The sequence below is a fragment of the Augochlora pura genome, chromosome 3 (genome assembly GCF_028453695.1).
Source record: "Augochlora pura isolate Apur16 chromosome 3, APUR_v2.2.1, whole genome shotgun sequence".
NCBI classification, from domain to species: Eukaryota; Metazoa; Arthropoda; class Insecta; order Hymenoptera; family Halictidae; genus Augochlora; species Augochlora pura.
Genome location: NC_135774.1, coordinates 12894454 through 12908703, shown reverse-complemented (window position 1 = coordinate 12908703; position 14250 = coordinate 12894454). Strand labels below are relative to the sequence as shown.

The following is a 14250-nucleotide window of genomic DNA, read 5'->3' as shown; positions in this document are numbered from 1 at the left end:
TAGACACGTGTGCGGTGACGGCTACGGGGTGACTTTTACAATACTTTGAAGAGACCTTAACCCTTTGCCGTGGCATTTATTTTACGATTATAAGGATTGGAAATTCTTCGATCACAATGGTTTCTTCAAAGAGAAAGAATCTTTGTATTTACTGTATATATTACTTAACTGTGTATACTGTACTATTAATTATTATAGTGAACGACTAAAGCGAAAGTATATATGCACAATACACTAATAAAAGAAGATATATACTATATAAGATAATATATATATATATATATATATATATATATATATATATATAACAAAAAATATATAAATACAAAAATACAAAAAATATATAAATGATAATTTAATTATGAAAAATTTCATTCATGCAATATCGTGTCGTGTCTCAGAGGTTAAAATAATATAATAATTTAATTTTATGTAAAATAAATAAATAAATAATTTTGGTGACTGAGAGTAGATTTACGATAGCAAAGAGTTAAAGTACAGCAAGGGGTGAAAATTGAACGTAGGTGGTGAAAACTATGCGAAGCGCAGAAAAAGATCGAAAAAGATTTAACTTCAAGTTTTAGCTTTTAAATGTTAGCTTAAACGCGAAGGGATTCGTGTTCTAAATTCTACGTCCAGTTTCCTCCTAGAACTCCTCCTTAATTGGCGAATCTACTGTTCGGTTAAATTTTTCTCGGAACGGTGGTCTTACCTGAAGGGAGAACATGACTTCTCGGCTCTGCTTCGAGTACACCCTGTGGTAACATTTCACCAGAATGTCGCCCCGCAGTCGCAGACCGCCGAGGTTCACCGTGAACTCTCGCGCGTTCGTCACGGAGTAGAGGTCCGAGGTGTAGACCGGTGTCAGCCCCTCGTAGACCTTGAGGAACGCGCGGCAGCCGGTCGGCTCGAACAGAGGCACCCCGAGGACCGTCAGATGCGTCAGATAGAGTGGTGACTGGCTGATTCTCAAGGAGCCGGAGAGCAGACCGCTGAAGTACTTGATGTACCTGCAAGCGAAAGAACGGTTCAACCGATTCCCCGTTCCTGCGATCCCCTCCTGCGATCCCTCTCCCCTGATTGGATAACAACGATGACAGGGAATGCCACCGGAAGAGCCGAAGCCTCTCAGGTACCATGTCCCAGAATTCCGCTGTAGAACGTGACACCGAGAAGCAATTAAAGCCGCGACGTTTCCCAGGAAACGTTTATGTTTGCCCGGGTCAAGGTGAGCCGAGCTTTTCACAATGGCATACGCTTTCGTCACGAACCAACCGCGCCGATGGATACTCGCGCACGCAACTCCCATGGCGCTAATTTTATTGAGCGGGATGACGATGCTTCGGCATTTTACGACTTCGTAGACCTTTGCAGAGGGTAAATAATTTTCCTTTCTCGGTAAGAGTAAATTGATATTTAAGAGCCAAGTATCCTCTTCCAACGAGCCCAAAAACGTGGAGCTATGATATTTTTACGCCATTTTATGGTTATTTGAATTGCAAGGGTGATATTATTAGGCGTTTGTCCAAGATGTAATTTGATGAAATTCAAAAGGCTGTAACTTTATTTGAAATGATCGTATCTTGATGACTCTTAGCTCATTTTAAAGGGCGAAATTTATAGTTTAAATAAATTTTTGTCATTTCATGTTATCACCTTTGTACGTGGCGTAATAAATTGTTAAATAGTCACACTATGACGATCTTTCGACTTCGCCTACGTAATACATAGACCACAGATTTTTATACAAAATAAAAATACTATGCATATATTACAAGAATGAGAAACAAAATATAAACCCCTTTTTTGTTCTAACATCTTAATAATTTAAAAATTATATATTGACGCTCTAAACGCTTCAAATAATTCCATTACCTTAAACTATTACTACCTAATATCAACTAAAATGCATAAAATCTGCAATCATAATTTTACTTGGTCAGACAACTATTTTGCATTTCACCCCTTCGCACCATGACCTTTCAAACTGCTTCCAGCATGCCTATTCCCTTTCCCCTGTATCTGCCACCTACAATGAAGACGTACGAAGACGTTCGCGAGTAGATAGTTCCAGCCTCGATCGGCCTAAGGCCGGTCGTCGGATGTAGCTCTCGGTGTCGATTAATTCGACGGCTTGTAATACACAGGCGAAACACGGAAGAGAGCGGACGACGCGGAACGACGGAGCTGGTTCCCCGTCGGTACCTGTCGATTATGCGGCATCGTGATCCGGCTCGCTCGTAATTTCGCGGGCACCGCTCACGAATCCTCGCGTGTCGCTCGTAACGAAGCAGATAGGAGATCTCGCTGGTCCGGCTGACCGATCCCGGGGGGCTAATGAAAAAAACCTGTTCACGGTGGCACCTAAGGTGTGCGGTTGGTTATGCGAGTGGTCGCGCCGCTTTGAAACGGGCCACGTAGAGAAGCCTCTTCCCCGCGAGCCGATAATGGATTCATACGTTCCAGCTCGGGCCACGCTAACGACATGCTAATGCTCGGTGCTCGTCGAATTAATGGCGGGTAGCTCGGATCGGCCGGGTACGCGGACTAGGAAGAGCGAAGACGACGACGACGACGACGATGCCTAGGGGGAAATCTCTGCCGCGTATATATAAGGACAGGCACCGATGGGGCACCATTACGATCCACGATCCACGATCCCGCGCTCCCGTCAACCGACGAAAACTAAGCGTGAAGGGTGTGCTACGGATCGACAGCGTGTAATAGGCGCCGCCGAGATCGTTCGCCTCGAACGGATCGCCAAGGTGGACGGGCTCTCTCTATCTCTCTCTCTGCCTACGTCGCTCGGGTTTTATGGGGTTATTTCTCCGGGACTTTTTTGGCGGACGGGAACTTGTCGCGGATTATCGGATACTTATAGGCACCGGGATTACGGCGTACGAGGCGCGCGAATATTGGTTTATTGGTGGGTCGGTGTGAATGTGAGATCATTTTTGTTAATCGAGGCGCGCGTGTAACTATTATTTTTATCAGCGAAGTTATCAATATGCGATGAGGAGCGAAGGTCGATAAAATGGAGAATGAGAAGTCGGAGGCTGAATATTAAACATTTCTGCGCTCCAGTGCAATCTTTCATTGTTACTGCGATAAATCCGCGAGAAAAAATCGTAGATCGACATTTTTATACTCGTTGGAAAGATAATACTCCAAGCTCTATTTTCATGTACATTTCAATAAGTAAAAGAAATTTTGTTGTCTTTGTAAATATTTTTTAAATTTGGCACATTTTTTGCGAATCATATTCGAGGTGTCTTCACTTTTTCTCGTACTATGATCTACAAAAATTTTTCTCAAAAAATTGACTTTACTAGAATAAAAGTGTACACTTTACTCTTTAAAATGAGTATAGCCTGATCCCCGCACGATTTTTCTCCACGAAGTAATCGCATTATAAATATCGACTAATTAGTCTCCAGGTCACGAGAGCTCTGCCCCCACCCCACCGACCAACTATCTTTAAAACAAGGTGGGAAGAATCGACCTTGAACAGTCAATACCGTTGATTGCAGGACTGTCGGCAGGTCTGAATAATTTGATGCAAGCCGAGGGAGCGCAGCTTCGACTAAACAATTAAGCAGCGACGACGACGGGTGGCGGTAAACTTGACGGCTGTCCGAACGGACAGCCAAGGCTAGAGAATTCCACGACGTCTGGGTTCATACGATCCATTCTATTCGTGAGAATCGTTATACAATCTCGCGATACAGCTAAATGATATAGTGTGCAACGTTCCCGCAACGAGCTCTGCTATTTCGAACGCTTCGGCTAATTAATGAAGTCCGACATTGTGACTCGGTAGCACTTTAGACTGCAACAGTTCTTCAGAGTGCCTTCATTGTTCACATATTTTATATAATCTAACTCATAGAATCGTGTTGCTTGAACTTGTTTAATTAAAGTAAACCTCTTAATAATAAGGATAATATATGCTTGCATTGAAATAGTGATTTAATTATTTTCTATAAAAGAAACTTTATAATTCTAATAAATTTGAAGAGAGGAATATAGAACCGGTCATTTACATTGATAGATATAATCTAAGTCATCAAATCCAGTTACTAGATATTGTTTAATTAAAATAAACCTCTTAGTAATAAAGATAATGGAATAAGATAATATATGCTTGCATTTAAACACTGATTTAATTATTTTCTATAAAAGAAACTTTATAATCCTAATAACACTGAAACGACAGATATAAAACCGGTCACTACGATTTTCTAAAACATCATAATAAATTATTTTATAATATACCAGAGCACTCTAAATTTCTAATGCTAATCCTCTAAGATTGTTGCGGTTGCGTCCAAGGATGCGCCGGGAACGCGTAGATCAATTCCGCGGCGACCGCATCGGAGAAACAAGAGCGCAGCCTCGTAAATATCAATTTCGTCGTGCCGGCACGCACGCTAATTATGACATAACAGTTTACGTAACGCTGGAAAACAGTAAGACCATCCGGAACGGTCAGGTTTACGGTCAAACGATCGGCGACAGGCTCGTTGCGTTAAAATAGGGACTGTGGCCAGGTACGCCCGTTTAATAACTGGCCCCGGTCGTACTGGTCGACCGGCGACACGGGGGGACGACACTTTTCGCAGCGGTGTGCGACTAGCTCGCGGCTAATAGGCGATAAACTGAATTTTATCGCGGTGAGCCGATGCGACGTCATGCTCGGAAAGCGACGATTACCTTCGGTGGGACGGAACCTGCAGGGATCCGATCTTGTCGTCCAGGAATCTCCTCATAGCGAACCTGTCCAACGCCTGGTCGCGTCCGCCGCAGATGCTGCTGTAGTTCATGTAAGCGGACACTGCCACACCCAATCGCTCTTTGCTACCCCTGCGTTAGAAAGATGAATATCGGTTCTATTTATCTGTTTCACTGGATAAGTTGTCTTGCCGAGGGTATGCTGGTTTTTTCGAGGCGGTGGATACTCACCTGGCGTGGAGAACCACCACGCGATTCGGCGCACCGTTCAGCCAGGAGTCCAGCTCCTTGCACAAGGCACACAACCTTTCCAAACTGGGCGCTAACCCTTGCGGCCAGCCTTCTTCTCGGGTGTTTGGCTCGCCGGGACGTCCTGGCGACGACAGGTTGAATATCTGGAAATTAGGACGATTAGGTTAACTACTATATTGCTGAATTTAATGCAATGATTGTCGGCAAGTCTTCTTACTATACAGGGTGTTTCAAAATTATTGTAACTCTGGGAAATGAGAGGTTTTTAAGGCCATTTCGTGTATTTATAAAATTGTTTAATGTTACTGTATTAGATTTAATCCACTAAGCTTATTAAGTATTTTCTCTGTATTTGATATTTGTAAATGATATAGACTATTTTTATTTTGTATAAAAAGTCCAGACTACTTATTATCATTAACAATTTTAATAAAATAGCCTGGTAAATCTCAGTCTAATAATTGAACATATTTCTTGTGATACTTGTTCAACAAAAATCCTGTAAATCAACTGTTAACCCTTTGCAGTCGTCTGTCCACTCTCAGTCACCGAAACTATTATTTTTTCTCTTAATTTTTACATAAAATTGAAACATATTATCGTGTTAAGTATATCTGGACTTTAACAAAGATTACATAAATTTTTAAATATATCTAAACTTGAAAAAAGAAATAAAAAATGTTTAAATATATCTAAACTTTAAAGAAGACTTAAAAAATGTTATTCTCCCTACTTAACCTTGCATATTTTATGTCACTGTTTATTCAATAAAAATTAATTCTGACTTAAACTTAGTACAGTCGCAAAGGGTTAAGTACAATACTGTCTCGAACCCTGCATCACCTTCGAATTGCTTTAAAGTGATAGAGGTTACTGTTGCAACAGAGAAAGTCGGCCCACCATTTTTCTGTAACACGGTCCAAGGCAATTAGGTGTCCCCGAACCCGCGGTACGTTTGATTACCCGTCCACGGTGTAATTGGTGTAGCTATTACAAAACTTCGCAACTCCTCCTGTATTCAGAATAGTTTTAAAGACGACACCGGGGACTTGAACTTTTGCTGAAACTTTCTTTCTCTTCGCTCTCGAGCTGCCCCGGTGTTCGAGGACTACGAAAATGGCGGTCACGGTAGACACGGAGCTGGCTTAACCCTTCCGCTCCGAATATATGTATACAGATTCATACCATATTTTATTCCATACATTGAGATACTTTTGTGAATTAAAAAACAGTTGACTATAATAATTAAAAACATAAATTACAAACTTTTATGTTTTAGAAAGCAAAACGATATTATTAAATATAATAAATATCATTGTAAAATTTCGAGAACAATAAACGATTTCTACTTCGTAGGATTCTCGGTGACAACTACTCGGTAACGCGCTCCGTAGCGAAAGGGTTAAGGATTCGAGTCGAATCGCAGCGACTGGAAAGAACGGTTCTAACAGCATTGCGTAATCGAGTTAAAGGTTACACGACGCCCATGATCGCGGCGTCGTTCAATTTGCCGGTCGTCGTATCAGAAAAAAAAGCGGACCGATTAAACGGCTATTAATTAATCGATAGCAGGTGCTCACCATATAATTATCGGCGTGTTTCCCTCGCAGCAGCGTGGTAGCGTGCTCGAGCACTCCCTGGGCATCCTCTCTGTACCAAAGAGCGATGATCCTCTCGGTGACGTAACAGAGCTCCATCACTTCCGTCACGCGACCTCCGACCTTCCCCAAACCTGTCGTCGCCGCGTCCGCACCGACGCCCGGCGTCCTCGCGGGTGCCGTCGTCGACGTGGACGTCTGTATCTGCACAAAGCCAATTAACCGGCCAATTAAATTCCCGTATCCTACGTTCGGTTTACGGTAATCAATTTTTAACCCTATGACGTCCGATCCGGACGAGCCGAGTGAAATTAAATTACAAGATGGATGGACTCTCCGTGGCTAAATTGTCCAGTTATTTTTCACTTTGGTGGATAGAGTGATGGATACAATTTGTGAAATTCTTGTAATTTTTAAAATATGCAGGGGTTAATTTTTTTGATATATAAGGTGCATGGTTGAAATGGGTATAGTACATTTTTAGTATCTATTCTTTTTAAGGGTGAAGATATAGGTTAAAGGACGACTTTATTTTCTTAAATGGCATGCTGTTTTTTTTTTATATATAAAAATATGGAAAAATGACGAATTCTATGTAAAAAGAATATTCATTTTCATTAACCCTAAAGCTAATAATTAACGAGTAATTTCGCTTTATTTTTTGAACATAATTTTCACACAATATCAAATTGAAGATTTGACCTTATCACAGATTTCTGAAAATTAGCAGAAAGCTAAAAAGATTTGATATAAAAAAATATAGTATTCAATTTAACAAAAAAAAATTGGTCTTCAAATTTCCGCACCTGCTCCACTTGTAAAAAATGAATGCACTGCATGCTATGAATTTTTAAACCATGCAACATTTGTCTTGACAAATTGATTATTTTAGAAATAACCCAGTATAATTAAACAAGACATTAATATAAATTTTTACGACGTCTGTGCCAGATAAAACAATTTTTCATCCGAAGTATTCCAAAATTTACGTTGCAAACCATAAAAGTGAAACTTAGTTGCTAAACGCGCAGAGTTTTCGGAGATTAAGTTTTATAGTCACTTAACACACTGCTAGATTTATTTTTATAGCTCTGCAACGATAAAACATGTCCTGACTGTGAACATTTCAGCTGAAGCAATTTTCACTAATAACAGTTTCTAAATCTTCGACACAGACGATTCAAGTAAAACTAAATTACAAGACGAATATATTTTACCAAGCATAAATTTTATATTGATTTTATATCTTGCCAAACTCATTTTCCAAATCGTGCACCGATAAAACTGTTTCTCAAATCTCAAAGAAGCAGAACGTTCATTATAGATTCAACAATTATCAGTCGCCGTGACTGGAACGCTTAATTTAAACGATTACCTCTCCATGCGAATATTATTGCCTCTCCATAAAATTACAGTGCGACGATACTATACAATTATGCGTTTATCCGAGCATCGATTTTCATATCGATGAACAGTATATTGTGGTGAATTCTCGGAAGTGTAAAACACTATTAATTTATACGGCACAGTATTAATTGATATGATACACTATTAATTATTATGATACACTATTAACTAATATGGCACACTATTAATTCATATGGCATACTATTAATTTATTAATTTTAGTAAAGGGGCCACGAGAGAACTTTCCAAGTCCATGATTTTAAGAAATAAAAAAGAATTTTCAATTTTATCAAAGCAAGAACAATTCCTTGCTTTAAACGACGATGAAACAAACAAAAACAAAAGGATAGCTGTCCGCGGAAGACGCGCAACAATTCCACGGTCGGGCGCACGATTCATCCCGGTTTTTAAAGTCATAACGAAGGCAAGAAGTCGTTTACAACCCCCGCGGAGCACTTTCACCGGCCGGGATAACCAATTCCTAGCGCTCCGAGCTGCCACGGCGGCCTCATTAAAGAAACGATAAATTATTCATCGAGCCGGCGGGAAGCGGAGCTTGCGAGGACCGCGGCCGGGAATAGCAGAAAGTCTCCGTCGAGTGAGAGTGAACCTTGGAGTACTTCGGCGCGTAGAGGATCCTGACGACGATCTTGTCCGGCATGGCGGCGCCCGTTGTGGAGGATCCTTATCGGAGCGAATCGACATGAAATCCTGGCGCTCGGCCGCCGCGTTTATCCTGGCAGTGCGGAGTCGGTTTACGGGAAGAGGGCCTAGCCGACGGGATAACAGACTGCCGGGTATTGTGTTTCCTCTCGGATCTGCGCGTCGTCGCCGTGTTCGTGGACACCAAGTGGTCGCTGCTCTTGTACGACGGCTGTACTGCGCTTCTTCTTCTTCGTCCACCTGACGTACGACCGACTCTTCTCCCCACTACGTCGGCTAATATAACAGCCTGTGATTTCTGCATCTATGATGCAACGAATTCGACTAGGCGGCGCGACTTCCAGACCAAGTCACGCTCGTCGTTGGACGCGAGCCGCATTAGCGCGCGTGTTCGAAGCAGTATGGAGAACGAGATAACTCCGGTGCGTGAGTAATTCGATTTCAAGGGCGACGAGGAAGTAACCACGGGTCTCTGAATAGTACGATTGTTGGACAAGTGCGTCGCGGATATTCATTATGCTCGCAGATATCGAAGCTTGCGTTTTGATGGTCGCGAGTAGTGAAACGTGGAGGTTTTACTGGGGGTGTTGGTGTGGTTTTTTGGAGGTGATTTTTGTGGGGGTGGTTATGTGAAGATTATATCATGGTTATGTGAGAATTTCAAGTTTTGCTGATGAAGTGAGAAATAGTAAATAAATAAATAGTTGGGAAAATTGATGTGTTTGGGAATGATTTTTGTGGGGGAGGTAATTTTCTCTGCGAAAGAAATTAAAGTTTTTCTGTTAGGGTGAGAAAAAATAAATAAGTAAATGGTTGGGGAAATTGATGTGTTTGGTGATGACTTTTGTCTCTGCGACAGAAATTGAAGTTTTACTGATGGGGTGAGAAATAATAAATAAATAAGTACTTGGGAAATTGATATGGTCGTTGGAAATAATTTTTGTGGCGAATATTCTTGTTATTATACCATATATTCTTTTTATATTTCTGCTATTCAAAAGATACGATGAATAAGCTGTTTAATGAATTATCGAACATTAGTATAGAAATGAAGACAATAAAATGCCATATCAGAGTATATTGATTTTAAAGATCAAGATTTCTTTAAGACAGCCATCTATGCATTACAATCTCGCTGAGAAATCTCGTTGTGAAATTAATAACTAACTCCCATTATTTAAAAAATTTAGGTACCGCTTTTACTTCGTAAACGTTGCATTGATGGTATGCATTGAAATCTCACTGAGTAAAATATATTAAAACAAATGAAGCATAAATAGATGAAATGAACAGCTTTTGAAAAAAATATATAAAGCTTTATATAATATATTCGCCAACAAATCCGCCATTTCCTATGCACGAACCTAATAATTTAACAGGACGAGTCAAGTACACGGGTCCCGTACCGCGCCAGCCATCGGAGAAACATAGAAGGGGTGAGAAAGAGGAAGACAGAGTCGGTCATGAAGATCCAGCCGCACACCGCGGGTGATACTGTTCGTTAAAAATGCTGCTCGTCAGACGATATTACGACTTATTCGCGCGTGACGTCTGACAAATGCCCGCGAATATCCCGGCGCCCCCTGTCCGTGGAAGGGCGCGCGCACCGGCTTCCACGGAAAGATCGGATAGGCGAAGGACCCCCTGGGATCCCCCTTCGGATCCTAAGCAAGCGTGAGAAATGCGAAGGACACGGCGACGGCGTGGCGGGCAGTCCCCGGCTTCCAAGGAACGACAGCTGCGGTAGGACCGTCGGCCCGGCGTAATAGCAATTTCACACGTGAGCCTAACGCTGCGAGGGATTTACGGCCGTAGCGGACCGCGACGTACGAGCGGCCGAAGCTCTCGCTGCACCCGCGAGCACCGGCCTGCAGCGTTATGATCCTATAAACGTATTTTTAGAGCCTCCCCCCCCCTCCCTCTCTCTCTATCCCTATCGCTCTCTTCCTCTTTTTCTACCCATCTCTCTCTCTCTCTTTCCTGGTCTTTCTCGTTTTCTCCCTATCTCTCTCGCTCTCTTTCTCTTTTTGATCACTCTCTCTCTCTTTCTTTCTCTCTCCCTATCTCTCTCTCTCTCTTTTTCTCTCTCTCTCCCCATCTCTCTGTCTCTTTCTCTTTTTCTCCCAATCTCTGCCCCTCTTTCTCTCTCTCTCTCTCTCCCTCTCTCTCTCTCTCTCTCTCTCTCTCTCTCATCTCCCTTATCGCCCTACCTTCACCCTACTCCACTGGCCCGCCACTTTTTGCCTATGCCCCGGCGGCAGCCTTTTTTTTACGCCCGCGGAGGTCGTTAAATTTTCAATTTGCGACGGCGACACGCGTGGGAGGATTGCGACCACCCCGCGATTCGACGGGGGGTAGGAAAATCGGGGAAAGGGTGAGAGCGACGTCGGGAACCGGGACGATGCCTCGGCTTGGAAATTGGAGCCTTGAGAGAGGGTGGGGGTGGCGGTGGCACGAATATTTAGCAGGAGCTCGGGCTACGCCGTGATTTTTGCGCGGCGATTTATGACGTTGCCGGCGCAGAGTTAGGCGAAATTTTATTCGGCTGGCCAATAAAAGATAAGGACCGGCGAATAAAATTCTACTCGACGCGACTGTCGAATAAACAGCCAATCGAATGAGAGTTTTGTTGGATGATAATTTAACAGTGTATTATTTTGTTCGTATGAATATGTGATGAATATAAGAGATATAAAATTGTTTAAGTATAACATGAATATAAGACATATAAGCTTGTTTAAGAATAAGGTGAATATAAGAAATATAAGCTCGTATAAATATAAGATTATTTGAATAAATCTAGAGAGAGTAATTTATGACGAATAATTATTATTATTACTCGAACAATAATTATTATTATGCAAATAAAATATCCAAGTAAAATTTTTCGACTAAACCTATAGAATAAGTTACGTCAAATAATTATTATTATCGATTATTCAATTAAAATAATTTAACTAAAATTATTCAAATAACCCTATAAAATATTATACGATGATTAATGAAATATTAGAATAACACGTTCATTTAAAATTATTCGAAAAAATCTATAAAACAATCTACGATCAATAATGAAAAATTGGAATAAAATATTCGAGTAAGAATAAATTATTTGGATAAATTTTCTTGGAGAAATATATATTCTAATAACTATCCAAATCATTCCAAACTCTGATTGCAATTGCATTTGTTTGTTGCAACTACAATAGCACAAATGGACTATTGATGCGAGAAACTTTTGCTTTACTATAAAGAGCCTAATGCGAGTATGCGATGTGAACACGATAATTATTGGTCACAATACACAGAGGCAGCGAAAGGCATCGAAAGGGTGCGGAGAGCGCGCGACAGCAACGGCAATTATCGTTAATACGCGTAATTGCCGCGGCTAACTTCTCATTCGAACTATAGAGCCAAGTGGGAGTGGGCTTATCGTTATCGACAACTTTCTCATGGACTCATAACAATAGTCATACACACTGTACAAATTCTATCAAAAAGTCGATAAAAATTGTTTGCGCATTTTAGTTATTTTCGCATCCGATTTTCTGCAAAAATTCAAGTCGCGCGACCTCTGGCAAAGCGGGACAAATTTTTTCCGCGAATAAAACTGCGCGGACCTTGAAGCGCGAAATCTCCTCTTTCCAACGAGCTGAATAACGCCGAGCTATGATTTTTTGGCATCGCTTCACGGCTGTTTGAATCAAAAGAGCGCCGCAGCGGCTGAGTTGAAGATCGAGGCAGAAATTGGACGAATCTTGGCAAAATTCAAATAACCGTAACTTTGTAGTAAATAATGCTATTGAGTCGATACTTAGCTCATTTTAAAGGGTAAAGTATGCCCTTTAATACAAATTTGATTATATTTTAAATATCCCGACTGTGTCGTTAGCATCACATTTTCTCCTACAAAATTCAACTCTCGGCTAAGACTTATTTTTGCAAGCTCGTGAAAAGCGCGAAAAATTTTTCTCTAAAATGAAATTAAAACCATAATAAAGCGTCGAGTCTCCTTTTTCAGAAGAGTCCAAACGCATCGCCCTACCATTTTTTCTCGCCCCTTTCTAGCCATTTAATTCGTAATACTAATTTACGATAAAAATAAAAACTCGAATTATACGATATTATAATATCGTAATAGAACAACAGCCTTAGAAGACATTTTCTTTATTAGTATGGTAATAGAGCTACGAGCCCGGGGTCCATTTTCCCAGGACCAGCCGCAATCTAAACCCGGCTAAGGGTCTCGCGAATACATTACACGGTCATCGTCGATATATTCGGATTATCTCCGTGGAACATCAGTCGACTCATGGCGCGGCTCACACGGTGCCTCACCACCGGCTTACTGCCATTTTCACGACTAATTCTCGCCGGTCGCGGCATTAATGCCGGCCATGCCTTATACGCGTCGCGTACATTTCGAAAAAGGTCCGCTAATAAAGCACGCGTGTGGAGCATCGCCGCCACGAGAGCCATCCAACCGTCCCGCTTTAATTCTCTGCCCGGTGTTAGCCTTAATCCTCCCACGTGTTGCGTCCTCGGATCGTTATCTCGAGTAATCGCACTTAATAATACTAACAGTAACGTGTACTTATTACGCGGGAGGCAACGTATAGGAGGTCCGCGGGTCCCGAGCGAATTAATGAGATCTGCCGTGCCACTCTTATTTCACCCTCGCAAATTTCTTTCCGCTCGCCCATTTTTAGACTTTAACCGCGATTTTAACCGATATCGCCGTCTCTTTCGCGCCCGCGGAGATTTCCGAGGATCAGCTGCCGGCAATTGGAACGTATTTATTCGTTCGTATAACGTACGAAATTGATGTATAACGCCGGAAATAATTGGTCTATTTAATCGCAGCCGCTGTAACGAACTCGTGACGAAGATTCCATACATGATACGGTAATTAGGAATGTTATTCGTTTCTTCTAAAACGGAGCAATATTTTAGTTTTCCCTTACCAAAGTCTTGGGATAAAAATAGATGGAAATATGTAAGAATAAAATATTGTTTTAATCTATTAGGAAAATAAAATAAAATAAAAATGTCATCGAAGAGAAGCTATAATCAATCTTAAATAGTACCATCGTAAGCTTCACTATTATATAATTTTTTAAATATTAAATATTTATTGCGATTAATAAAATAAATTAAATTGGAAATAGAAAAGAAAATTTAATATTGAGCTAAATTTTTCTGACCTAATGACCGGTTAGTAAAGTGTTAAGAAATTTTATTCACAAAGTCGATTTGACGTTCTTCGCGCGAAGCACAAAATGATGGTCGTAACACTCGCGCGACGCTTATGGGGACCATGTCCAGACCGGACAACTGCCAATCGAAGTGGCCATGGAAGATCGTACGAAACAAAGATCCGAGGAGATCCGCACAGGTTGCTTGACTTCGTTGTACAATAAAGTTCTAGCGATGTGTCGAACACCGCATTAAGACCTTGGTAGAACCGTTCCACTAAGAAGACACGTTATACGGCTGGAAACAGGGTTGCACGGGAGAGGAGGACGCTCAAGTATCGCCGGAGGTGGTAAGAAACGAGGTAGCGGAGGCATGAAAGTAAAATCGCGCGGCGGGTATTGTA

General features: G+C 41.4%; 1 protein-coding gene across 10 annotated transcripts in view; it reads right to left on the bottom strand.

The window, feature by feature from the left end:
• By (focal adhesion protein tensin) overlaps positions 1 to 14250 on the bottom strand; it is a 303833-nt gene that overhangs the window by 64343 nt on the left and 225240 nt on the right. For 9 of the 10 annotated variants that reach the window (XM_078177339.1, XM_078177341.1, XM_078177345.1 and 6 more), the window contains 4 exons: positions 6564 to 6785; positions 4963 to 5126; positions 4714 to 4863; positions 713 to 1010 (listed from right to left, as the gene is read on the bottom strand). In XM_078177339.1, coding sequence (XP_078033465.1) covers positions 713 to 1010; positions 4714 to 4863; positions 4963 to 5126; positions 6564 to 6785 — 834 coding nt within the window. Of the gene's footprint in view, positions 1 to 712; positions 1011 to 4713; positions 4864 to 4962; positions 5127 to 6563; positions 6786 to 8598; positions 8870 to 14250 lie in introns of those variants that run through there. The other variant, XM_078177348.1, reaches the window with a different exon arrangement.